Source organism: Geotrypetes seraphini, chromosome 1 (genome assembly GCF_902459505.1).
Source record: "Geotrypetes seraphini chromosome 1, aGeoSer1.1, whole genome shotgun sequence".
Classification (NCBI taxonomy): domain Eukaryota; kingdom Metazoa; phylum Chordata; class Amphibia; order Gymnophiona; family Dermophiidae; genus Geotrypetes; species Geotrypetes seraphini.
The window spans coordinates 214,344,509-214,371,370 of record NC_047084.1 but is presented as its reverse complement, the minus strand read 5'-3'; the positions used below and the strand labels follow the sequence as shown (position 1 = coordinate 214,371,370).

The window sequence follows — 26,862 nt, the reverse complement described above, 5'->3', positions numbered from 1 at the left end:
AACATCAAGTGGATCTTAAAAATTTAGAAAAAGTAACAACTGAGACTAAGAATTTGCTTACTAAACAAATGTCAGACAAAATGATGATCTTGAGGAAGATTGAAAACTTAGAAAACCAACAAAAAAATTTGAATTTGAGAATCCTTAACTTTCCGGTTGCTAAGTTTATGCCGCCTCAAGAACTGTTTAAGAATTTCATGTTGACTGTATTAAATATTCCAGAAGTAAGTCTTCCTCCGACACAAAGAATCTACTATTTAAAACAAAGGCAAAAGGAAAAAGTAGTGGAAGCTGAAAAAACACAATTGGATGTTTCAGCCATTTTGCAATCATCTGATATTGAAATTCAGGGGCGGGCAACATTATTAGTCTCTTTGGTATTTTTACAAGATAAAGAAATGTTGTTGAAATTGTATTTTAATTTGAAACAGGTCACCTATTTAGGTGAAAGGATATATATATTTCCGGATGTCTCTAAATGGACACAAACTAGGAGGAAAGAATTTTTGAATTATCGATCAAAGGTGATTGCCTTGGGGGCAGTGTTCCAGTTAAGATTTCCCTGTAAATGTTTTATCTCCTATCAAGGGAGTAGATATATTTTCTTTGAACCTGCCCAATTAGGTTTTTTCCTGGAGGGTAAAGAAATCTCTAAACAGTCCGAATGAAACAGGTTATTAATGCGGTATTAATTAATGGATAGGATAACATCTTACCTGCTCTATTTCCTAATTTGTGATTTTCTTGGGTATATGTTCCCCTTTCCCGAGGGGCTTTATTTAATTTTGTCTCTTCTCCTCTAATTGTGGACTGTATTTGATGACTGTTTTCATTGTTCATTTTTTGTTTCTTAGTTTTTCTAACTAAGAAAGATATATAATTTTTGTATTTCCTTTAACATCTTTGTATGGGATGTAATAATAAAATGATAAATAAAAAATAAAAAAAAAAAAAAAGATAATACCATTTTATTGGACTAATACATTTTTCAAATAGCTTTCAGAAGCCAGATCCTCTTTTCTCAGGACAGTAAACTATACTGCTGTTATGGTATCCTGTCCTGACCTGAGGAAGGGATTTTGGTCTCTGAATTAGTCAAAAATGTATTATAATTAGTCAAATAAAAGGAACACCTTATTTCCATTTTCTGTTTATAAATATTTATCAACACAACTATAATACTACTTTATCCTAAAGCAAAAAAATTAATAGAATGTTTTTTTCTACCTTTGTCTTCTCTGGTTTCTGCTTTCCTCATCTTCTTGTTTCTCTCTTCCTTCCATCCACTGTCTGTCCTCTCTCTGTCCCTTCTTTATGGCATCTTCTCTCTTTCTATGCCCCTTCCAGAAACTGTATGCCTCCCCCTTTCATTTCTCCCTTCACCCCCATTGGTCTGGCATCCATCTTCTTTCCTTCCCTACCCTCCTCCAATGGTCTAGCATTTCTCTCCTCCCCTTCCCTCTTGCACACCCCCATGGTCTGGCATGTCACTCTCTCCTCTCCCTTCCCTATCCTTTTCTTCCCTCATCTTCCTTCTCATTTTGTTTTCTGCATTTGTCTAGATTAAGTTCTTACTACCCTGTCATCAATTTCCCTTTTCACTGTCTAACTACAGCTTGCCACCTCTTTCCCTCACACTCTCCAATATTTCACTAACTCAATCCTCTTCCCCCATCATGTGCCCTCTGCGTTGCTACCGGTCCACTCTCTCTGACATCACTTACTGGTTCGGGAGCAGAGCCGGCAGACGCAGTCATCAAGGGACCTTGCTGCACCTCCCCATGAATGTCGACTCTGCTCCGGAACCAGTAAGTGAGTCGGAGGAGGAGATGGACCACAGCCATGAGGAGGTGCAGGAAGGTCCCCAGCAGAGTAGGGTGGGAAGTTTCGGACTCGGTGTGCTGGCAGTACACCCCCTTGAGCCGTGCACCCGGGGCGGGCCACTGCCTCCCGGGACATCATGTCTTGTCTGCAGATGGACGCTAACCACCACTACCTTATGCCTCCTAATGGTCATGGATTCAGCAATTTTAGGGATTTCAAGCTTTGGTCCTTCCTCTGCCTGGGATGCTCTTATCTCCACTTCCAGGGCAGCATACCAATTCTTCAGTTCAAGGATGGGTGGAGTCACAGTACCAGTCTTGAAGGGTTCCATAACCTGAGTCCAGCTGTATTCCCTCATCACAGCCTCTTCTTCCCCACTGCTGGAAATCTTTGATGCCTCATGAACCATTTCATCGATGTACCTCTCATTCTCACGGATGCTTCTCAGTATTGCCACTTCCTCTCTCAGTTCCTTTACTTCCTTCATGAGGGATTGAAGCTGAAGACAGCTTGCACATGGAACCACTCACTCAGAGAATAGTTAAGCTCTGGAACACATTGCCAGAGGTTTTGGTAAGAGTCGTTAACGTAACTGATTTTAAGAAAGGTTTGTACAATTTCCTGGAGGAAAAGTCCATAGTTTGTTATCGAGACAGACATGGATGACTGTTACCCGTGGGTAGCCATGGGTAACCTGCAGTAATGGGAGGGGGGGTAAACGGGTTGCTGTGGATACGGGGACAAGACCATTCACCACCCCTTGGAGCGGTAAATGGCCCTGTTCCTGCAGTGAATCTACCGTGAGTTGCCTCCATGCCCTCCTTATGTTTGGAATAAATAAGTAAGATGTTAATGAATGTTCATGTACATGTATTGTTTGGACAACTTCAGTGGATAAAATCTTGAGTCACTAAAGAATAAATGAAAGCACTAGATGCAGAAACTCCATGTTGATGCCTGGAGACTTTTTATAGAACAAACTGTCCAAAATCTTATAATAGTTCAAGGAAGAAATTATTCCTATTATGGCTGTTCCAAATATTTATGTTTAGCCAAATAGAGATTTAAAAATGAATACAAATAATCTTTAGCTCTATTGTACTAATCCTACTAAAATAAACCTGTGATATCTGATTTTGCATTGCTTCTTTTATTATTTGTTATGTTAAAACTCAATGTCTATTATTCGTACTGTTTTTGGTATTGGTTTTTGGTATTCAGCTAAATAATAAAATATGCTATTTGGTTCAGCTCTAATTTTTATTAACCTGACTAATAAATTAGGAAATAGGAGGTGGTGGTAATGGAGATGAAAGTGCAGAGACTGCAGATCCTTTGAGCGAGTACTCACAGAATCTCTTTATACAGGTAGGGTAGGAGATAAGCAAATAAATGCCTCCACTGCTGTGTTTATGTCAGATATCTTATTGAGCCTTTCCATCCTTAACGGCAGAATGCATTGATTGATTTTCAAGCTATCCTGGAAGAAATACGAAATTTGCTAATGCAGAGAATACGAGTTCCGCAGCACCTCTTCAAAAGGCTGAAGTCCCTTCTGCTTCCATGTATTCGGATGATCACAGATTCAGAGACCATGATGCCCTGCATTATGACCCAGCTCCATTCAGCGCTTCCCTCAGTGAATCATCTCCCACAGGCATTACAGATCATGCTGCCCAAGGTATCTTTCACAAATAGGTCAAGCTGTGTTTGTGTCTTGTTTCTTGTAGAATAAAGCTGTTTATTCCTACAGTGTTTTTAATAAAACACAGTAATGAATATTTGAGCTAGTCCAGCGGTTCTCAACTATTTTGATGGGGGGCCTTCCCCAAACTGAGACGCCAAGACCTTTCTTCTTCCACCCAGCAAACAGCCTCGGAGGTTAGACAAGTTATCCCTCCTGGCTCTCTACTCTCACATTTTCTTTTGCTATTGCTTTCTTCACACCATCTCTGACTCATGTGACCAGCACAGCCACAATCAATTTATCCCTGCATGGAGGAATACCAGAGCAATTTCTAACCTCTGATTTATACCACCACAGGCTTGCTATGTGTATCTCCAGGATACAGTCCTCGCTGCTACAAGTTTGAGAACCTTGGAATTAGGAACATTCCATTTAAAAGGATGCTTCCTCAGCAAAGTATCACAAACATGTACTCAAAACATACAAAAATTAATCCATTTTACCCTTAAAAGCAGGAGCCAGGAATACCACAGTGGCTTAATAATTTATTAATTTATTTTATAATTTAATAGGGGTTACAGGAGGAATTTAGTTAGAACATGCCATATCCTCTACTAGGCCATAAAATTCTGTTCTGTTGCAGATACATAGGAGTCTGTACTGTAGCTATTGATTCCCATTTCCCTTGAACTGCAGAAGAACTTGATACTCCTCCCCTTCTGCAGTGGAGCACATGACCTTCCTCAGTTATTCCTTCTGCAAGTGAACTCAGAAGGTTTGTTTTGCTCTGCTCTGTTTTTTCAGTTCCTGAAGAAGAATCGGGCTCAGGCAGATACTCGTTATATTTCATAGTGCCCAAGAAAGGCAAAGAAGATTGGAGGCCCACTCTGGATTTGAAGTCTGTAAATGAGGCCTTAAAGGTCCCTGGCTTTCGCATGGAAACGGTCCGCTCTGTTATAGCAGCTGTGCCTCTTGGAGAGTTCCTTGCCTCTCTGGATTTAATGGAGACATATCTTCACATCCCCATATTTCCGGCTCACAGTAGATATCTGAGGTTTCATGTGCTTCAGTGCCACTTCCAGTTTGTGGTGCTTTCCTTTGGTTTGGTCATGGCTTCCCACACCTTTACCAAGGTGATGCTGGTAGTAGCTGCCCACCTTCACTGGACGGGCATCCTTACCTAGACAATTGGCTGATCAGGGCCCCCTCTCTGGTGGACTGTGAATGCATGGTCCAGCAAGTATTGGGCCTCTTACAGGAATTGGACTGGATAGACAACTTTCGAAAGAGTCTTCTTCAACTGACTCAGTGCTTAGAGTATCTGCAAGTCCGCTTCGACACAGTGTAGGACCATGTTTTTCTTCCTGAGCCATGCAGACAGAAGCTTAAGATGCAGATTCTTGTGATCTTGACCCTTCCAAGCTCCACGGCATGGCAGTATCTGCTGGTGCTGGGCTCAATGGTAGTTTCATTGGAAGTGGTGCCCTGGGCAAGAGCACTTATGTGTTTTCTTCAGCACTCTTTTCTGTCCAGATGGTCTCCATTTCATCACCCCCTACAGATGATGCTCTCCAAGGTGACAGAGGAAAAGTGCAGCATGCGTTGGTGGTTCCAAGGGGTGAATTTGATGATAGGCATGCCTCTCATAATCAATTCATGGGTGACCCTCACAACAGGTGCCAGCCTTAGTAGCTAGGGGGCCCTCTGCTGTGGTCGCCCTTTCCAGGGTAATTGGTCACCATCGGAGTGCAAGTGATCCATCAATTGTCTTGAACTGAGAGCCATTTGGTTGGCCTTGCTTCAGTTGCAGTCTTTCCTGAAAGGGAAAGCAGTTGGGGTGTTTTTGGACAATGCCACAGCAGTGTATTATTTAAACAGACAGGGTGGCACCAGGAGCACTGGCATTCGCTTAGAAGCTCGGATGTTATTCCAGTAGGTGGAACTTCACTTACAAGCTCTCTCTGCAGCCCACGTGATAGGAGTCGAGAATGTCCAAGCCGACTTTATCAGACGACAGATTCTGGATCTCAGAGAGTGGTCTCTGTCTCAAAAAGCATTCTCCTTCATAGTTCGGAATTGGGGCAAGCCAGGCATGGACCTCATGGCCACAGCCAAGAATGTGAAGGCATACCACTTCTACTGTCGCAGAGTCGAGCGTGGACACGCAGGGCTGTATGCCGTGGTCTAGTCATGGCCTACAGATCTGATTTTCTTTGTATTTCCACTGTGGACCATGGTGGGTTGGATCATCTGCAGAATAGCAGCCCATTGGGGTCTAGTGATCCTAGTGGCTTTGGATTGGCCCTAAAGACCTTGGTATGTGAACTTGGTGAGTGTACAGAGAGACAGATCCTTGAAGCTACCTGTTCATTCGGGGTTTCTCAGTCAAGGACCAGTTGCAATGGATAGGCCGGAATGCTTTGGTCTTAGGGCAGGATCTTCAGCGCACAGCCTTGCTTCAGAAGTTATTCAGAGGTTGTGGTTACAACTCTCCTTAGGTCTAGGAAGCCTATAATGGTTGCAATTTATGCTAAGACCTGGAAGACCTTTCAGTTATGGTGCGTCAAGGAGCAGGTAGCCAGAGAGGGCTCCCATGCAGTGATCCTTGCCTTCTTGAAGCTGGTTTCGAAAAGGGCCTTGTGGTTTTGTCACTCCTAATGCAGATTTATGGGATCTCATGCTTTCAGTCTCGGAGCAGCCTTCGGTCTCTTGCTTCTCACCCAGATATCACTCAGATTTTGACGGGGGGCTCTCAGACTCGACCCCCATTACACAGACTGTTCCTGTCTTCGGATTTCAATATGGTCTTGAAAGGCCTGGCCCGTGCTCTGGCGTACCAAGGGGGGGCGGTCCGCCCCAGGTGCACGCCCCAAGGGGGTGCACTGCTGGCCATCCACTGGGGAAAGGCTTCCACTGCTGTCAATGGGAACAAGCCGGCCGAGTTCTCCCTTCTTTTCTTCCCTGTAGGGCCAACCAATTCTCGCCGCCTGACGTCAATTCTGACATCGGAGAGGACGTTCTGGGCCAGCCAATCACTGCCTGGCTGGCCTGGAACGTCCTCTCTGACTTTAGAATTGACGTTGGACAGCAAAGAGTTGGTCCGGCCCACGGGGAAGAGAAGCAGGGCGAACTCGGAGCCGGCCTGTTCCCGATGGCGGCAGTGGCAGCCTATTCCCCAGCGGCGGTTGGCAGCATTTTCCCAAAGGCGGTGGCATAGGGGAGGGGAGGGAGAAAGAAATAAACGGGGGGGGACAGGGAGCCAGAAAGAAAGGGGGCAGGGTGAAACAAAGAAAAAGAAAAAAATGGGGCACAGAGAGAGAGAAAGACAGACAGAGAGAAAGAAAGGAGGCATGGAGAGAGAAAGAAAGAAGGGGGCAGGATGAAATAAAGAAAGAAATGGCGCATGAAGAGAGAGAGAGAGAAAGACAGACATACAGAAAGAAAGGGGGCATGGAGGGAGAGAGAAAGAAAGAAGGGAACAGGATGAAAGAAAAAGTTGGGGGAGGGAATGAGGTCTGGAGGAGAGGAAGCATAGAGGAGGCTGAAAGAAGGGAAGAAATATTGGATGCACAGTCGGAAGAATAAAGTGCAACCAGAGACTGATGAAATTACCAAACAAAGGTAGGAAAAATGATTTTATTTTCAATTTAGTGATCAAAATGTGTCCGTTTTGAGAATTTATATATGCTGTCTATATTTTGCACTATGGGCCCCTTTTACTAAACCGCAATAGCGGTTTTTAGCGCAGGGAGCCTTTCACGTCCTTCTCCCCCCATCTTCCCAATGTCCTTTCAGCATCCTTTTCCCCCCTCTGTCTTCCCCATGTCCTTTCAGCGTCCTTCTCCTCCCTCTGTCTTCCCCATGTGCTTTCAGCATCCTTCTCCCCCCTCTGTCTTCCCCATGTCCTTTCAGCGTCCTTCTCCCCCTCCCGTCTTCCCCATGTCCTTTCCCAGCGTCCTTCTCCACCCCTTTGTCTTCCCCATGTGCTTTCAGCGTCCTTCCCCCCCCCCCCTCTGTCTTTCCCCAGTGCTTTCAGCATCTTTCTCCCCCCTCAGTTTTACCCATTTCCCTTAAGGGTCTATTCCTCTCCACTCCACCTTTCCTCCCTTTCTCCCTCCTTGCCCCTTACCTTTGTGGCATTTCCCGCCCGCCCGACAACATAACAGGCCCGGTCCAACAAACCTCCCTGCCCTGAATCCAGCTGCTGTAAGAAGGTAATTTAGATTCGCGGCTACAGAGCAGGGAGGTTTGTCGGACCAGGCCTGTTGTCGGTCGGTCAAGGGAAAGCGCCACGAAGGTAAGGGGATCTGGCCTGCTCTGCACCCCCCTAAGGCTGCCCCAGGGCAGACCGCCCCCCCCCCCTTGGTACGCCACTACCTTGAATTTTTCCTACCTGCCCTGCCGCAGCACAAGCCAACCGGAAGTCTTCCCGATGTCAGCGCTGACGTCGGAGGGAGGGAGGGCTTTGCTTAAGCCCTCCCTCTGATGTCAGCGCTGACATCGTGGAAGACTTCCGGTTGGCTGTGTGCTGTGGCAAGGCAGGTAGGGAAAAGAAGACGAGCCTCGCGGCTCGAGTGTATCCAACCCCGCAGGAACCCCGTGACCCTAGGGGCGTCCCCACGGAATCCCCGTGACCCGAAGGGGGAACCCGCGGGATCCTCACGGGTCCCGCAGGATTCCCATCGTCCCCGTTCCCGTGCAGCTCTCTACTGCAGACTTCACAGCATATCCTGAAGAAAGCCACAGCATGACCCAGAAAGCAACAACAATGACTTTTGTCTTTCCGACCATCTTTTTGTTTTAACCAGTCAAGACGAGACAGACCAGCTTCCAAGGCATCTATTGCCAGATGGATTCATATGGCAATTTTATCGATTTAAGATGGCTGTTCTCTCTAAGCTCATTCAACTAGAAGTGTGGCGGTTTCCTGGGCAGAGACCAGGGCCGTGCCACCTGAAGAGATCTGTAGAGAAGTTACTTGGTATACTCTCCATACCTTTACAAGATTTTACAGAATGGACGTGGTGACTAGGGATGACTCCACTTTTGGGTCCTTGGTTTTGCGGTCAGTTTCATCCTACCTTAGGTATCTGCAACTGCTTGGTATGTAACCTAGAGTACAGACTCCTATGTTCTTGCTACAGAATGGAAGATTAGGTTCTTTCCTGGATAATCTTCTTTCTGTTAAAGGAAATAGGAATCTGTACAGCCTGCCCTGTCAGTTTTCCAATGTGCCTGCTTACTGCTTTGGACAAATGTACAGTCCAGAACTGGTTTTTCTCTTGTCATTTGGATGAAATGCAATCATTTATGGTTAATAAAACAATAAGTCGCGTGGAGAGGAGCAGCGAGGCAGTGAAAGTCGCGTTGTGAGGAGCAGCGAGGCAGAGGAAGCACAAGCAAGCAGGGAAGATCAGGAGAGAGCTACCAGCGGCGGCGGAGAGGAGCGGGTAGCGGCGAGAGGAAGCTCCGCCCACCCCCTCCGCATCATCAGCGTCATCGACCCGACTCCCCCTTAACAGGAAGGGAGCCAGGGCACGAAGGCCACTTCAGCCGCATGGAGAGGAGCAGCGAGGCAGTGAAAGTCGCGTTGTGAGGAGCAGCGAGGCAGAGGAAGCACAAGCAAGCAGGGAAGATCAGGAGAGAGCTACCAGCGGCGGCGGCGGAGAGGAGCGGGTAGCGGCGAGAGGAAGCTCCGCCCACCCCCTCCACATCATCAGCGTCATCGACCCGACTCCCCCTTAACAGGAAGGGAGCCAGGGCGCGAAGGCCACTTCAGCCGCGTGGAGAGGAGCAGCGAGACAGTGAAAGTCGCGTTGTGAGGAGCAGCGAGGCAGAGGAAGCACAAGCAAGCAGGGAAGATCAGGAGAGAGCTACCTGCGGCGGCGGAGAGGAGCGGGTAGCGGCGAGAGGAAGCTCCACCCACCCCCTCCGCATCATCAGCATCATCGACCCGACTCCCCCTTAAAAGGAAGGGAGCCAGGGCGCGAAGGCCACTTCAGGTGCGTGGAGAGGAGCAGCGAGACAGTGAAAGTCGCTTTGTGAGGAGCAGCGAGGCAGAGGAAGCACAAGCAAGCAGGGAAGATCAGGAGAGAGCTACCAGCGGCGGCGGAGAGGAGCGGGTAGCGGCGAGAGGAAGCTCCACCCACCCCCTCCGCATCATCGACCCGACTCCCCCTTAACAGGAAGGGAGCCAACGGCGCGAAGGCCGTTCGGCGCGCGGCGAAGGCGAGCGGCAAAGGCGCTCGCCTTAGCGAGTGCGCCTTTGCGAAGGAGCCAGGAAGTTAGGTCGCCCAAAAGAAAGACCAAAAGCGTAAGTTACAAGGCTTTCTTACCTAGCCACACAGCAGGCAACACTTCTTTCACACCACATTCCTAGAACACACCTAAAACAAGCACTCACCTAAAACACCCAAAGCACAGCAGCACAAACAGACTCACTACTAACTAGAAGACAACAACAGGAAGTCGGGTCACACACAACCGACAGAAACAGAAGATTCACATACAGCCCAGACTTCAGAAGGGAAATGATCGCCCACGGTACCCAGAAGATGGGCTTTCCAGTCTTCTGCATTGACTGCAATATGTATGACTACCTCCCCTCGGGGACTAGGGCATACGTTTGCAGTCGGTGCAGAGAACTGGATAGCCTGAAACAACAAGTTCGTATGCTGGAGGGAACAGTGAGAGAACTGGAAGAACTCCTCACCTATAAAGAAGAAGAACCCAGCAAGCAGGAGACATCTAGTACCAGCGAAGAGATCGAGGAACTGGAGAAATTCATCGAGGAAGCCCACCAGCAACATGTGGAAATCCCAGGGTTGGACAGCTGTACCCGAACTACCCAGGAAGAAGGCCATGGTGATATGGGCGGAGATACCACTACAATTGATGAAGAGTCTGCAGCTGAGGTTGGGGATGTGCCACAGAAGAAAGAAGACAGGACCTACACCATGGACGTGGACTTGTGACCCCCAAGAAACCCTCGAATAGAGAAGATAGGGATCATTGTTGGAGATTCCATTATACGCAATGTAGACAGCCACATTGCAGGAGGAAGAGAAGACAGACTGGTCACCTGCCTGCCCGGAGCAAGAGTGAAGGATGTGGCTGGCAGTATCATCAGGATCATAGACAGCGCAGAAGGGAATGACACAGCGGTACTTATCCACGTGGGAACCAACGACGTGAGCGGACGGAAGTATGATAGGGAGGAAATGAAGAACCAGCTCCACTCACTTGGAAGAAAACTGAAGGTCAGGGAGGTGACAGTGGCATTTTCTGAGATCCTCCCGATACCGAGAGCAGATGCGAAGAGGCAAGATGAGCTGCGAGAAATCAACGCCTGGATGAGACGATGGTGCGAGGAAGAAGGGTTTGACTTCGTGCGCAACTGGACAACGTTCTGGGGAAGGAGCAGGTACTATAGGAAGGACGGATTACACCTCACCAAAGAAGGGGCGAGAATATTGGCTGGAAACATGAAGAAGATCATTGAGAAGACTTTAAACTGAAGATCAGGGGAGAGCGGACAGTCGACAACCAGTTGATGGCCCGGACAGCAGGAAATAAGGACATCCGCTCAGATGAAGAGGAAGAACTTGACGCAAATGAGGGAGACAACAATGGAGCGCAAATAGATGCAGTAAAAGATACAATAAGGCCTGTGAAGCCCAGAAAATCTAAGAAGGCAACACAAAGGGAGCTTAAATGTATGTACACGAATGCCAGAAGCCTGAGAAACAAAATGGGGGAGTTGGAAACACTAGCTAGATGCAAAGAAATAGATATCATTGGCATAACAGAAACATGGTGGGACGAGGAAAATGAATGGGATACAGTACTACAGGGATACAAGCTTTACAGAAGAGACAGAACAGGGCAGAAAGGGGGAGGCATTGACCTATATGTCCAAGAAGGAGTAGAATCTACTGGAGAAGGGAAGGCGGAAGAGAAAACGAAACTGGAGTCCCTCTGGGTAAAGATCCCCAGACAAAACGGAGCAGACATAAAAATAGGTCTCTACTATCGACCTCCAGGTCAGACGGAGGAAACAGACTCGGATATGATAGATGAAATAAGACATGAATGTAGGATGGGCAATGTAACTATCATGGGAGACTTCAATTTCCCAGGAATAGACTGGAACCTAGTAACCTCAAGCTGCGGCAAAGAAATAAAGTTCCTGGAAATGATGGGAGACTGCTTCCTAGAACAAATGGTAGGAGAACCGACAAGAGGAAACGCCACCTTGGACTTAGTCCTAGATGGCATAACTGGGCAAACCAAAGATGTAGAAGTCACGGTCCCGTTAGGAACGAGCGACCACAGTATGATCTACTTTAAACTCGACATCGGGAAGGGGAAGCAAACTAAGACCCTAACCAAGACTTTCAACTTTAAAAAAGGAAGATACGATAGCATGAGAGCCATGGTAAGAAAACGGATCAAGAAAAGGATATCCAAAATCGAAACGGTAGAACAAGCATGTTCCCTACTAAAAAAAACTATCACCGAAGCACAGAATCTATACATCCCGCAGATAGCCAAAGGAAGGAAAACTAAAGCCAAAAGAGAACCAGCTTGGCTAACCAAAGAGGTGAAGGATGCAGTTAGGGAAAAGAAAGACTCGTTCAAAAAATGGAAGCGCAAGAAAACAACTGAGGCTTGGAACAGTCATAAAGACGACCAGAAGAAGTGCCACAAGGCTGTGAGAGAAGCCAAAAGGGCCTATGAGGAAATGATAGCCCAAGAGGCCAAAAACTTCAAACCATTTTTTAGATATGTTAAAGGGAAAAAACCTGCAAAGGAGACAGTGGGCCCTCTCGACGACCAAGGAAGAAAAGGATAAATCAAAGAGGACAAACAGATTGCAGACAGATTAAATTCCTTCTTTGCTTCTGTCTTTACCAAGGAAGACACCACATCGATACCCGAAACAGTGAAAGTATTCAAGGGGGAAATAGAGGAGAGCCTCACTACAGTGAAGGTGGATCTGGACCAGGTATACTATCAGATTGACAAACTAAAAAGTGACAAATCCCCTGGCCCAGACAGAATTCACCCGAGAGTATTAAAAGAACTAAAGGTGGAAATTGGAGAACTACTGCAAACCCTCGCTAACTTGTCAGTTATAACCGGACAGATACCAGAAGACTGGAAGATAGCGAACGTAATACCAATCTTCAAAAAAGGATCAAGGGGAGAACCGGGAAACTATAGACCAGTGAGTCTCACATCAGTCCCTGGGAAAATGGTTGAGGCTTTGATTAAAGACAGCATTGTACAGCACCTGGATAACCATGACCTGCTGAGAGGTAGTCAGCATGGCTTCAGGAAAGGGAAGTCATGCTTGACAAACTTACTTCAGTTTTTCGAGGGAGTGAACAAACAAGTCGATAGCGGAGAACCGGTTGACATAATATACTTGGACTTCCAGAAAGCGTTCGACAAAGTACCTCATGCGAGACTTCTCAAGAAACTACAAAGTCATGGAATAGAAGGGGATATACTGAGATGGATAGGAAAATGGCTAGAAAACAGAAGACAAAGAGTGGGCATAAATGGGAAGTACTCAGACTGGAAGAAAGTAACTAGCGGTGTGCCTCAGGGCTCAGTTCTTGGGCCTATCTTATTCAATATCTTCGTAAATGACCTGGAAGAAGAAACGACCAGTGCTATCATCAAGTTTGCAGATGACACAAAACTATGCCGAGCAATCAGGTCACAAAAAGACAGCGAGGAACTCCAGAGAGATTTGAAGCAACTTGAGAGATGGGCAGAAAATTGGCAGATGAGTTTTAATGTAGAAAAATGCAAAGTGATGCACCTGGGCAGTAAAAACAAGGAGCATGGGTACAAACTGTTAGATATAACATTGGGGAAGAGCGATCAAGAAAAAGACCTGGGAGTACTGATAGATAGAACCCTGAAGCCATCGGCTCAATGTGCAGCGGCGGCAAAGAAAGCTAACAGGATGTTAGGCATGATAAAGAAAGGAATCACGAGTAGATCAAGGGAGGTCATAATGCCGCTTTATAGAGCAATGGTCAGACCACACCTGGAATACTGTGTCCAACACTGGTCTCCATACCTGAAGAAGGATATAACACTACTGGAGAGGGTGCAGAGGAGAGCGACGAAGCTAGTAAAAGGTATGGAGAACTTGAGCTACAAAGATCGCCTCAGAAAACTGGGACTACTCACCCTTGAGAAGAGAAGACTGAGAGGGGATCTGATCGAGACTTTTAAATTGCTAAAAGGAATTGACATAATGGAGAAAGCTCACTCACCAACAGGGGGAAAGGATGATGAGCAAGAAACAGCGTTATTCACATTGGCAAATGTAACCCAGTCTCGGACCAGAGGTCATGGCCTGAAGCTGAGAGGGGACACGGCCAAGACAAACGTCAGAAAGTTCTGCTTCACACAGCGAGTGGTGAACGCCTGGAACTCTCTCCCGAAAGAGCTGGTGGAGGAAACCACCGTTCTAGGATTTAAGGGAAAATTAGACGCACATCTTCTTGCAGAAGACATTGAGGGATACGAGTGACATTGTATTCGCCAGGGTGTGCCTGGCTGGGCCTCCGCGTGTGCGGAACGCCGGACTAGATGGACCCCGGGTCTGATCCGGTGCAGGCATTTCTTATGTTCTTAAGTTTGTTGAGTTCCTGAGCTCTACAAGTGTTGTTGTTAGTTGCACATAGCAGGGTGATTCATTGGTACACCTATGTTATTAATTCATGCTAATGTTTTTTTTCATGAGTTACAGAGCAGAACAGAAATGTACTGTTTTCTCAGGGAAGTTCCCAGTGCCCCTCCTCCTGCTTTCTTCTGTTAAATGGAGATCCCCTGCTTTGGTACAAACTGAAGAGGGCACTATACTCCACTAGTGAAGGAGGAGGAACTGAAAGATGCGCTTGACATCCTTCTGCAAGCAGGTCGCTACCAGACAGGAAAGCAGAGGTAGCAATTATTGTACAATCACTGGACTGAAGATGAGAAGAATCCTGCAGCCTGTCACAGTCCATACCCCTGGATAGCGCAGTGGGCCCTGTGACTAACGAATACTGAACTGGCATGGTCCCCACTGACTTAGGGAACCCTTCAGGTTTAAAGTCTGTCATCTGTTGCCCGCAATAGGGCTGCAGGTAAGTATTCCCTTTACTTCTGAGAGAATAAGGACTCGGACCACAAAGCAGGTTTCTAGCTTTTATTCTGCCCAAAAGCCAGATTGTGGTTAAAGCTCACCACTGTCTTGCAATGCAAAAAAATACTTCAAAATAATTTCCAGAAAAAAACAAGAAGCACAAAAGAACAATAGCCAATAAACACAGGCTCTCAGTAAAAGTCAGAATAGAAAGTTCAATTACTGGTTCCTGGACTTTTAAGTTTAAGTTATAGTCCTCTTCACCAGGACTTGTGTACAGGTTAATCAAGTAACTTTGTAAGTCCCAAAGAAAAAGTTTCATAATGTAGTTCTTCGCACAAGCAGCATAAGTAATTGTCACAAACAGTTTTACAATTCCCTGAATTCTCCCATAGACCTCAGAGAAGGATTGCTAACCCCAGAGCTCAGAGAACTCAGTAAGAACTGTGCCGTTCTAAACAAGCAGCCTTTGTTCAGCTGTTGCCAAGCCAACCACTTCTCAGCTGGTTCAGCTCAGAACGTAATGCAGTGCAATCACAAGAAAAATATACTTCAGGGTTTTTCTCTTATGCAGTTTAAGCAGCCTCCCAGTTCTAATACTGGTTTTAATTGAAACACTCTCCTAGCAGGCAATTTTCCACAGCAGCAATTTTCAAACACAAACTTCAAAACCCACATTAGCACAAACACTGGCAGCTTCAAAATCTTCACAACTCACTTTTACAGCAACTTATATCCATGGCCTCAGCATAAGTTCCTGACTCTGTTGTCCTGACTGGAGTATTCACAAACTCCATGGGTTCAAGCTTCTGCTACACTGGAAAGGAAGGGCTTTCTTCCATCTGCCAATCTCCATTGCTGCTGTCTGGCTGGGGTAAGGGCTCAGGTTGCTGCTTGCACAACTCCTGCCCTCCCTGCTTCTCCCTCTGTTCTCTCACTCTCTGCTCTTTACGGAGCTCATAGCCCCACCCCCTCAGCCTTGATAGGGGGATAGGACTGCTCTCTCTCCTCAGCTGTGTGTGTTTCTCAGGGACAGTGTTTCTCTGTCTCTGCCTTACAGGAGCAGAGTGCACTCTGGGATTTAACCCTTTAACTGGATTGGCAAAAGCTCTAGGCCAGGGGTGTCAAAATCCCTCCTGGAGGGCCGCAATCCAGTCGGGTGTTCAGGATTTCCCCAGTGAATATGCATGAGATCTATTTGCATGCACTGCTTTCATTGTATGCTAATAGATCTCATGCATATTCATTGGGGAAATCCTGAAAACCCGACTGGATTGCAGCCCTCCAGGAGGGACTTTGATACCCCTGCTCTAGGCTGAACAAAGTCTTCCTGCATGTCATGTTATTCACATTGGCAAATGTAACCCAGTCTCGGACCAGAGGTCATGGCCTGAAGCTGAGAGGGCTCACGCTGGCTGCACTGGTGGTAGTTAGCAATATCAGGTTCTAGCTTGCTGATCTGGTCAGCTCTTCTGCATAAGGGCAAGATATTCCTATCCCTTTACTTAGGGACAAATCCTTTATTAGCAGCTGATTGTCACAAGCCCCACACTTTAACAGGCTAATCAGGAAAATGGAGATTCTAAAATTACAAATGAAAACTAGAATTCAAAGGAACAATATACGGAATACCGTGTTTCCCCAAAAATAAGTCCTACCCCGAAAATAAGCCCTAGACCCTGGATTTGCTGGTAGTTTCCCTTCCCTCCCTCCCATCCCTTGTGCAGCAGAACCTTTAAGTGAGCACCGCCCAACCCCACCCCCACCTGAGCACCCGCCGCACTGCCGAATCCCCATCCTTCCCTCCATCCAATCGGAACCCCGCCACGAGCCTTACTTACCTCCCTAAGCAGTGTCAGGCCGGCAGCACTCCTAACAGGCTGCTTCGGCCTTGTTCACCCATGAATTCACTGCCATGTTACTGATGACATCATCAGTGATGCGGCAGAGTGAATTTATGGGCTGCCAGCCCGACGCTGCTTAAGGAGATAAGTAGGGCTCGCGGCGGGGTTCCGATGGGAGGGGTGGGAAGGATAGGGATTCGGCTACGTGGTGGGTGCTGGGAGGGCAGTGCTTGTTCAAGGGTTCTGCTGCACAAGAGATGGGAGGGAGGGTAAGAGAGAAGCTGGGCAAGGGTCCTGCTGCACAAGGAATGGGAGGGAGGGAAGGGAAGCTAGGCAAGGGTCCTGCTGTGCAAGGGAGGGGAGGAAAGATGCTACACATGGGGGTGAGAAAGGAAAGAGGAAGAATTGGGGTGAAGGAGAGGAAGGGAGAGATGATCATGTGCATACCCTGAAAATAAGACATTGTGCCTTTTTTGGGCCTAAAATTCATATAAGACACTGTCTTATTTTCAGGTAAACATGGTAGGCCTTTAGGGAGTGAGGAATGTCACTTTAACAACTTCATGGGAAATATTTTCAAGAAGCTTTAATGTTTTTAAATGACTCCCGTACATATGTGTAATGATAACTGCAGGGCTGGATGTGCCAATATGACACTAAGTATAACTTGCTTTTTCTGGTATTCCTGTGTTAACAGAACCTACCCTATTACTAGAAGACACTCCTAAAAGGAAACCAATCACATATGAAGAACTAAGAAGCAAAAACAGGGAATCGTATGAGGTGGCTGTGACACAAAAGGCAGAAACTTCAGTGAGGCCATCACAAGAACAAGCAACTAGGAGAGAAGGTAATGCTAAAAGTTCCCATACCAAAATCTCTGTATACATCAGCAAAGTTGTAGGAGAGAGCATTGAATAAGACATTTGTTAAACTCATATTGTAAGGTCAAATTAAACCATTTCTAGATCCCCTTAATTACAGTTTTGCTGGCAGTGATTATGAGTCAACTAAATTACTATAATATTGTCTTGTTAGGTTTGCTGGATTCACAAATACAAAGATTATAGATAGTACAGAATGTGGCAGCCAAATTGATTCAGGGGGGAATTCTACTAAACACACATCCCCATTCCTAGTTAAATCCCCCCCCCCCTTTTTTTTACAAAAGCGTAGCGCGGTTTTTAGCACCAGTTGCGGCGATAACTGTTCCTATGCTCATAGGGATTCTATGAGCATCAGAGCTGTTACCACCATGGCTGGCACTAAAAGCCGTGCATGTTTTTGTAAAAGGGGGGAGGGGGGTAAGTTATATTAGCTTCAGGTAAAAACTAGAATATATTTTTAATATATTTTAAGTTGTTAATGTTTGTTTTTAAAATTGTGTAAGGCTTAGCTCCCTCCATTCACTGCAATACAATTAATTTATATTATGCCACAAGACCTTCTGCACAAGAAATTAGATTAACAATTCCTTCAAATTCAGTATGCTGAAAATCCACAACCAGAAAGAGATCTATTGTAGGCAGTGGCCCTGATCTGTGGAATAAACCATGTTTCCTAAGAAAGATTAAAATGGTATTATACATTTAGGCCCAGATTCTGTGTAGGACGGCCCAGGAGGGGTGACCAATACAGAATCGGGCCTACACTAACCCCGATTCTGTAACTGGCGCCAATGTTACAGACGCCAGTTACAGAATCGGGTTAGAGTAGACGCAGCCACTACACTTATTGCGGCAAGGGATCTCCCTGATGCGATAAGTATAGTGGCTGCCTGTCCAATTGCTGGCAGGAGGGTGCCCAACCCCTCCTGCCGGAACGCCGCCCCCCTCCCCCCTGACACTACCGATCATCGGCAGGAGGGTGCCCAATCCCTCCTGCTGGAAGATACCCCCCCTCCCCCCGACACTACCGATCACCGGCAGGAGGGTGCCCAATCCCTCCTGCCGGAAGACGCCCCCCCCCCCCCGCGCTAACAGCCACCAATGACCACCCCTAACTTCCCCCCCAACTAACCTCCCCCCCAAACTAACCTTTAATTGTTGGCCGTCCAGACGGGTCTTGGTACCATCCAGCCGGCAGGCCCGCCTCGTCGAAATGAGGCGGGCCCGCCCCTTCCCGGCCCATCCCGCGAAGCCTAAGGCCTGATTGGCCTGAACCAATCAGGCCTTAGGCATAGCGGGTCCACCCATCCCCACTAAGTCTAAGGCCTGATTGGCCCAGGCGCCTTGGGAGATGCATCAAAGTTTTTATATTTGATCTCCATTACCTAACAGAAAAAATTAGTGTAAAGTTAATTTTTTTTAATTAGTCACTGTATATTATTAAGTTATAATTTGAGAGAATTGCCCAATTTTCTTCTTACTCTTTTGTAATCCGTCTTGAACTGCACTTGAGTTAAGTGGAATAGAAGTGATCATGTTAGATTAGATTGGATTAGATTCTTCCCTGTCTTAAATTCTAGCTTTGCTGCTAGTATGTACTGAAGTTGGCCTCTTTATTCTGCATCCAGAAAAGGGTAGTTTTACTAAAGCTGAGCATGCGCTAAGTGCCACATGATCCATAGGTATAAAATAGGACACAGCTAATTCCGTTAGTGCGCACTAAGCAAAGATTGTAATTACCCCATAATGGACCTTAGGTTATACCTGGGAATTGATTCTATTAATTGCATGTCTCTTTGTGATGTGGATTCTTTGTCAATGTTAGGCCAATATTAAGCTGATTTTTCAAAAGGGCTCCAGGGGAGATCTGGGAAATTACAGACCAGTAAGCCTCACTTCAGTGCCGGGAAAAATGGTGGAAATAATTAAAAAAACATAAAATTGTGGAACATGTAGATAAACATGATTTAATGAAATGGAGTCAGCATGGGTTCAGCCGAGGGAAATCTTGCCTCACCAATTTGCTTGACTTCTTTGAAGGTGTGAATAAACATGTGGATAAAGGTGAGCCTGTTGATGCAGTGTATGTAGATTTTCAGAAAGCTTTTGACAAAGTTCCTCATGAGGGACTCCTGAGAAAATTAGAGTCATGGGATAGGAGGCAAAGTTCAGTTGTGGATTAGGAATTGGTTATCGGATAGAAAACAAGAGGGTGGGATTAAATGGTCATTTTTCTCAATGGAGGAGAGTAAACAGTGGAGTGCCGCAGGGGTCTGTACTGGGACTGGTGCTATTTAACTTTCTTTCTTCTCATAATGTTCTTGACCCGCTTCAATCGGGCTTTCACCCTCTCCACTCTACAGAAACTGCCCTTGCCATAGTCTCTAATGACCTGTTCCTGGCCAAATCCAATGGACTCTATCCTCATTCTTCTCGATCTGTATGCTGCCTTCGACACTGTTGATCACCACCTCCTTCTCAGCACGCTGTCCTCTTTGGGATTTCAGGGTTTCTGGTTTTCTTCCTATCTCTCTCATCGTACCTTCAGCATATGTTACGGTGGATCCTCCTCCACTGCCATCGCGCTGTCTATTGGCATACCCCAAGGCTCTGTCCTGGGCCCTCTCCTCTTTTCCATATATACCCGCTCTCTTGGTACACTAATCTCCTCTCATGGTTTCCAATATCACCTCTATGCTGACGACTCCCTGATCTATCTCTCCACGCCAAATATTTCTACAGGAGTTCAGGTCCGCATTTCAGCCTGCCTGTCCGACATTGCCGCTTGGATGTCTCACCGCCATCTCAAACTGAATGTGGCTAAAACTGAACTCCTTATCTTTTTGCCTAAACTCACCTCTCCCTCTCGCCGTTCTCTATTTCTGTGAATAACACTATCCTCCTTCCTGTCTCGTCAGCTTGCAACCTTGGGGTGATCTTTGACTCCTTTCTCCCCTGCTCAGATCCAGCAAACTGCCAAATCCTGTCACTTCCTCCTCTATAATATTACCAAAATCCGTCCTCTTCTCTCTGAACACACTACCAAAACTCTTGTCCACGGCTCTCATTACCTCGTGCTTAGACTACTGCAACATACTTCTCGCAGGCCTCCCGCACACCTGTCCTTCACCTCTTCAATCCGTTCAAAATTCTGCTGCACGACCCATATTCCATGAGAGCCGCTATTCTCACATTACCCCTCTCCTCAAGTTATATCATTGGCTCCCCGTCCATTTCCAAATACAGTTTAAACTCCTCTTGCTGACTTACAACTGCATTCACTCTGAAGACCCCCGATATCTCCCCTATGCTCCCTTCCCGTGATCTCCGCTCATCGGGCAAGCCCCTCTTATCTGCACCCTTCTCTTCAACTGCCAACTCCAGACTCCATCCCTTCTTTCTTGCAGCACCGTATGCCTGGAACAGGCTTCCTTAATATGTTATGCTCCATCCCTGGCAGTGCTCAAATCCAAGCTAAAGGCCCAAGTTTTTGAAAGTACTTTCAACTCTTAACTCCCACTCACTGTATCATTTTCTCTACCATAATCTCCCCAACTCTGTAATGTCCTGTCTAAATTAGATTGTAAGCTCATCTGAGCAGGGACTGTCTATTGTATGTTAAAATGTACAGCGCTGCATACGCCTTTTCAGCGCTATAGAAATAATAAATAGTAGTAGTAGAGTATTTATAAATTATCTGGAAATTGGAACGACGAGTGAGGTGATTAAATTTTCAGATGACACTAAACTGTTCAAAGTTGTTAAAACGCATGCAGATTGTGAAAAATTGCAGGCAGACCTTAGGAAATTTGAAGATTGGGCATCCAAGTGGCAGATAAAATTTAATGTGGACAAATACAAAGTGATGCACATTGGGAAGAATAAACCAAATCACAGTTATCAGATGAAATGGCAGATGAAGTTTAATGTGGAAAAGTGCAAAGTAATGCATTTAGTAATGTTTCTGAAAACAACTGAAAACCTGGCTTTTCTCTAGCATATAATAATCTCTTCTCCTGATTATATCCCCTCTTTTTATGCTTTGTAAACTCTTTCTCTTCTCTCTTCCCATATTTTTTAAACTCTGTAAACCGTGTCGAGCTCCACTTCAGTGGAGAAGATGCGGTATATAAACCTTAGTTTAGTTTAGTATATAAAGCTTAGTTTAGTTTAGTTTAGAAAGAACAAGGAACACAAGTATAGAATGTCAGGTGCAACTCTGGGTAAGAGCGAACAAGAAAAGGACCTGGGTGTACTGATAGATAGGACCCTGAAACCGTCAGCACAATGCGCGGCAGTGGCAAAGAAAGTAAATAGAATGTTAGGCATGATAAAGAAAGGAATCACGAGTAGATCGGAGAAAGTTATAATGCCGCTTTATAGGGCAATGGTCAGACCACACTTGGAATACTGTGTCCAACATTGGTCTCTCAACCTAAAGAAGGATGTAAAACTGCTGGAGAGTGTGCAGAAATGAGCAACGAAGCTAATAAAAGGTATGGAGAACTTGGAATACGAGGAACGACTTAAGAGACTGGGATTGTTCTCCCTTGAGAAAAGGAGACTGTGAGGGGATATGATCGAGATTTTCAAAATACTGAAAGGAATCATCAAAATAGAACAGGAAAAAAAATTATTTACAATGTCCAATGTGACACGGACAAGAGGACATGGACTGAAGCTAAGGGGGGACAAGTCCAGGACAAATATAAGGAAGTTCTGCTTCACACGAGAGGTGGACACCTGGAAAGCTTTCCCAGAGGAGGTTATTGTGGAATCCACCGTTCTAGGATTTAAAAGCAAACTAGATGCACATCTCCTTACGAGAGGCATAGAGGGATATGGGTGACTAAAATTACCTCAGGTGTACACCTGGCTGGGCCTCCGTGTGTGCGGATTACCGGACTTGATAGACCGAAGGTCTGATCCGGAGATGGCAGTTCTTATGCTAGGGTCCACCTTTGGGGTTAGAACTCAAGAAAAGGATTTGCGTGTCATTGAAGACAATACAATGAAACCTTCTGCCCAATGTGCGGCGGCAGCCAAAAAAGCAAGCAGGATGCTAGGAATTATTTAAAAAGGGATGGTTAATAACACTAAAAATGTTATTATGCCCCTGTATTGCTCCATGGTGTGACCTCCTCTGGAGTATTGCGTTCAATTCTGATCTCCTTATCTCAAGAAAGTGGTGCTAGAAAAGGTTCAAAGATGAACAACCAAGATGGTAAAGGGGATGGAACTCCTCTCTTATGAGGAAAGACTAAAAAGGTTAGGGCTCTTCAGCTTGGAAAAGAGACGGCTGAAGGGAGATATGATTGAAGTCTACAAAATCCTGAATGGAGTAGAAAGGTACAAGTGGATCAATTTTTCGCTCCATCAAAAATTACAAAGACTAGGGGACACTCAAAGTTACAGGAAAATACTTTTTAAAACCAATAGAAGGGAAAAAAAATTCACTCAAAGAATAGTTAAGCTCTGGAGCACTTTGCCAGAGGTTGTGGTAAGAGAGGATAGCGTAGCTGGTTTTAAGAAAGGTTTGGGCAAGTTCCTGGAGGACAAGTCCATTGTCTGTTATTGAGAAAGACACGGGGGAAGCCACTGCTTGCCCTTGATCGGTAGCATGGAATATTGCTACTCCTTGGGTTTTAGCCAAATACTAATGACCTGGATTGGCCACTGTAAGAACGGGCTACTGAGCTTGATGGACCATTGGTCTGACCCAGTAAGACTATTCTTATTCTTATGTCTGTGTAAAATAAATAAATTCTAGATTTTTATATGGAGAGTTTGAAAATAAATTCCTTATTCTTGGGATGTATCATGTTATGTGGATATTTTTTAGTCTATAAATATTCATTTTCTCATCTTATTTTGTTGTTTTTTTTTTTTTCACATTATTGAAGTTATAAGGTTTAACCCCTATTTTTGTGTCTAACCCTGTAGTTAATATGCCAGCATGTTTTTGCATATAACATATGCATTGCCATACTGGGACAGACTCAAAGGTCCATCAAGCCCAGTATCCTATTTCCAGCAGTGGCCAATCCAGGGCACAAGTATCTGGCAAGATCCCAAAGGAGTAAAACAGACTTTATGCTGTGGATTTTCCAAATACCATCTTTATAATGTCCAATGAACTTTTCTTTTAGGAAATTATTCAAACCATTTTTTTAAACCCTGCTAAGCAAACTGATTTCACCACATTCTTTGGCAAATAATTTCAAAGTTTACTTACACATTGTGTGGAGGAATATTTTCTCCAGTTTATTTTAAATTACACTTCATTGCATGTCACCTAATCCTAGTTTTTTTGGAAAGAGTAATCAAATGTCACTTCTACTTATTCCACACCACTCTGTATTGTATAGATCTCTATTATATCTCCCCTCAGCCATCGCTTCTCCAAGCTGCAGAGCCCTAGTCACTTTAGCCTTTCCTCATAGAGAAGTTGTCCCATCCTCTTTATCATTTTTGTTGCCCTTCTCTGTACTTTCGTGATTCTTCTTGCTAATGTACCTCTCATGGGTGAGATAAGTAACAAGAAATGGATCTCTCATACTTACCTTCTATTTATTAAAAATAAAAAATTAGCAGCTGAGCAGACCTCTCCCAGAAGTGCCCACCAAGTCCAGTGAGAGGAAGAAAGGCTTTTACTGCTTCCCACCAGGCTGAATATTAAGTTCAGCTACAGCTGCCACTTTCATTTATTCCCTAAACCTCAATAGTGGTTGTCCTAATTATTGTTGGCTGTCAGTAAAACAACCAATCCCCATTCAGTATTCAATAGCAAATGAAAATTAGCTCATTCACAAACAGGAAAGGAAGCAAGCCCCATTCAGTACAGGATAAGGATCAGTCTCTTTGCTAACAATTGCCTGTACATAAACTAGTTTTTGTTGAGGTTTAGTAATTCCCCTCTTGCAGAAAACTGGCATATTTTTCTATCTGTGCATTTTCAATACAACAGTAATTTGCTTGTCATTAGTTTGCAAATTATGGGGTGTTAAAATATATTATTTTACCATGTATATTTTTTTTCTTTCATTTCAATACATCCAAGTACATAGTTGTAAAAGGAAATACAAAAGTATAACATCACTTAGCTATACAAACTAAACACCAAGAAATAGAACAATGTAATAATTATCATATACAGTCCACATTTTAAAAAGACTTGGGGGCCATTGATTACATATTCTAATGATCAGACACCTTAAACACCTTGTTATTATATAAGATATAGGTGGGGTGGGATTGGGAAATATGGTAATTGCTAATTGATTTATTATTAATAGATGGAGTGGGTGGGAAGGGATTCTTTTATACTTTAATGATTATAAGTAAGAATGTCAAGTGATTTGTTAAAAATTTTCCTGATTGATTATTATACACTTGTTGTAAGATATGAAAATGAATAAAGATTTACAAACATATACAGTCCACAATCTGATAAGAAGAAGCAAGATTAAGGAAAACCCCTCGAGAAAAGGGGATTCATATACAATGAAATAAAAAAAGAAAAGAAAAAGGGAGCAGCACTAGTTCTTAACCTACTCTTTAAAATAATCACTGCACTAATTAACGTTTCATTCTGGCTGTGTCGATACACCTTTCCCCTCAAGAAAAAAACCTAATTGGGCAGATTCAAAAATATATGTATTTACCGTACTCTAGACAAAACATTTACAAGGAAATCTCAATTGAAACACTGCCCCCAGGGCTATCACTTTTGGATGCAATAATAGAAATTCTTTCCTCCTGGATTGTGTCCATTTTGAGACATCTGGAAATATACATACCCTATCACCTAAATGGGTGATTTATTTTAAATTAAAGTAGAACTTCAACAGCATTTCTTTATCCTGTAGAAACACAAGAGACACCATCAATGTCGCCCGTCCCTGAATTTCAATATCAGAAGATTGCAATATAGCGGAAACATCTAATTGTGTATTTTCAGCTACTACAGTTTTCCCCTTTTGCATTTGTTTTAAATAGTATATCTTCTGTAATGGGGGAAGGCTTGCTTCCGGAACCTTTAGAACTGTTACCATAAAGTTCTTAAAGAGTTCATGTGATGATATAAACTTAGCAATCGGAAAATTCAGAATCCTTAAATTCAAATTCTTTTGTTGATTTTCTAAATTTTCAATCTTCCTCAAAAACATCATTTTATCAGTCATTTGTTTAGTAACCAAATTCGAGGTCTCAGTTGTTCATTTCTCTAATTTATTCAAATCCACCTGATGCTGTTGAACAGAAGTCTCTAAATGGGTTATCCTAGAGATTGAATTTGAAGCAATAGAAACAAAGTTTGTGCATACCAAATGTAAATTCTCAATCGCCGTCCAGATTCAATCCAATGTTACTGCCAATGGTCTCACGAGCGGCTTGAGGGGGGAGATAACTGCCAGATTTTCTTTGGCTTCTTCCCTGGGGAGTGATCTCCGGGCTCCAACAGCCTCACCACCACTTGCTCCCACTGGCTCCACACTCCCAGGACGCAACGGCTCCAACCCAGGAGTCAGCGTTGTTATATTCACTTCCAGGTCTACATCGGCTGCAGAACGTGCCTCGCTCAATATGCTCAGCGAGCCCTCCTGCAAAATATGTACTGCCGATGTTTCTCCAGGCATTGGGAGAGTGTGCGGTCCTCACGGGCTCAGCAAGAGTGACATCTCGCCATCCAAGCTGTGAGTTTCCCCACTCACAGCAGCGGAAGCGCCCGACATAGAAGGTTGGACTGTAAAAGCTGTAATTATAGTCTGCCGTGGTGTTGAAGAGCCAGAGGTAGGTGGAGGGAAACCCCTCTGTTTCCCCCTTCTTTTAGGCATAGAATAGGGGATAACTGAACAGTGGAATGTATATTGTTTTTATCATCTGCCTTTTTAATTGACTATACTTTCATTGGTTTTCTGGTTCATGTTTGTTATTATCCTCAAATCTCCCCCAAAAATTTTGAACTAAAAAAAAGAAACGGGTCCTACCAACGATTTAATTCAGCAAAATTTGCCTGCAGCTTGGGGGATGCTCCTCTCAGCAAACTGCTCAGGATGCCATCTTGCCTCGGGACCTGCACATTTTTAATACACTGCTTATTACATTGGCCACTTAGAAATCTTTCAACTTGTGTCAATATTAAGTGGTCCTTTAATTGTATCAAATATCCTTGATGTGTTCTCCACAAAGGCAGCATAGTAGCTGCAGCTCTCAAAGAGAGTTTATATTATCAGAAAATCACTTTCCTTCCCGCTAGTTCTCCAAAAGCTGTTGTCCTAAGGACAGGATATGTAGCAAGAGGGCTGTGGTTTTTAACTTTTCTATTTTTTTCTGCAATGCATTTGTTTTCCAATGTAAAAACAAAAATAGTTGGAGGGGCACTTCCTTCCTTTCTATTGTGTCCATGATCAAGTTCTACAATAGCTAACAGCAGTAATTCTTCTGCAAACAATTATACATCCTTTGAAA

General features: G+C 44.7%; 1 protein-coding gene across 2 annotated transcripts in view; it reads left to right on the top strand.

Annotated features, from left to right (window-relative positions):
• Nucleotides 1-26,862, top strand: part of OCIAD1 (OCIA domain containing 1) — a 126,877-nt gene that overhangs the window by 82,784 nt on the left and 17,231 nt on the right. For both annotated transcript variants that reach the window (XM_033945863.1, XM_033945874.1), the window contains exons 6-7: nucleotides 3,300-3,505; nucleotides 17,205-17,357. In XM_033945863.1, coding sequence (XP_033801754.1) covers nucleotides 3,300-3,505; nucleotides 17,205-17,357 — 359 coding nt within the window. The remainder of the gene's footprint in view (nucleotides 1-3,299; nucleotides 3,506-17,204; nucleotides 17,358-26,862) is intronic.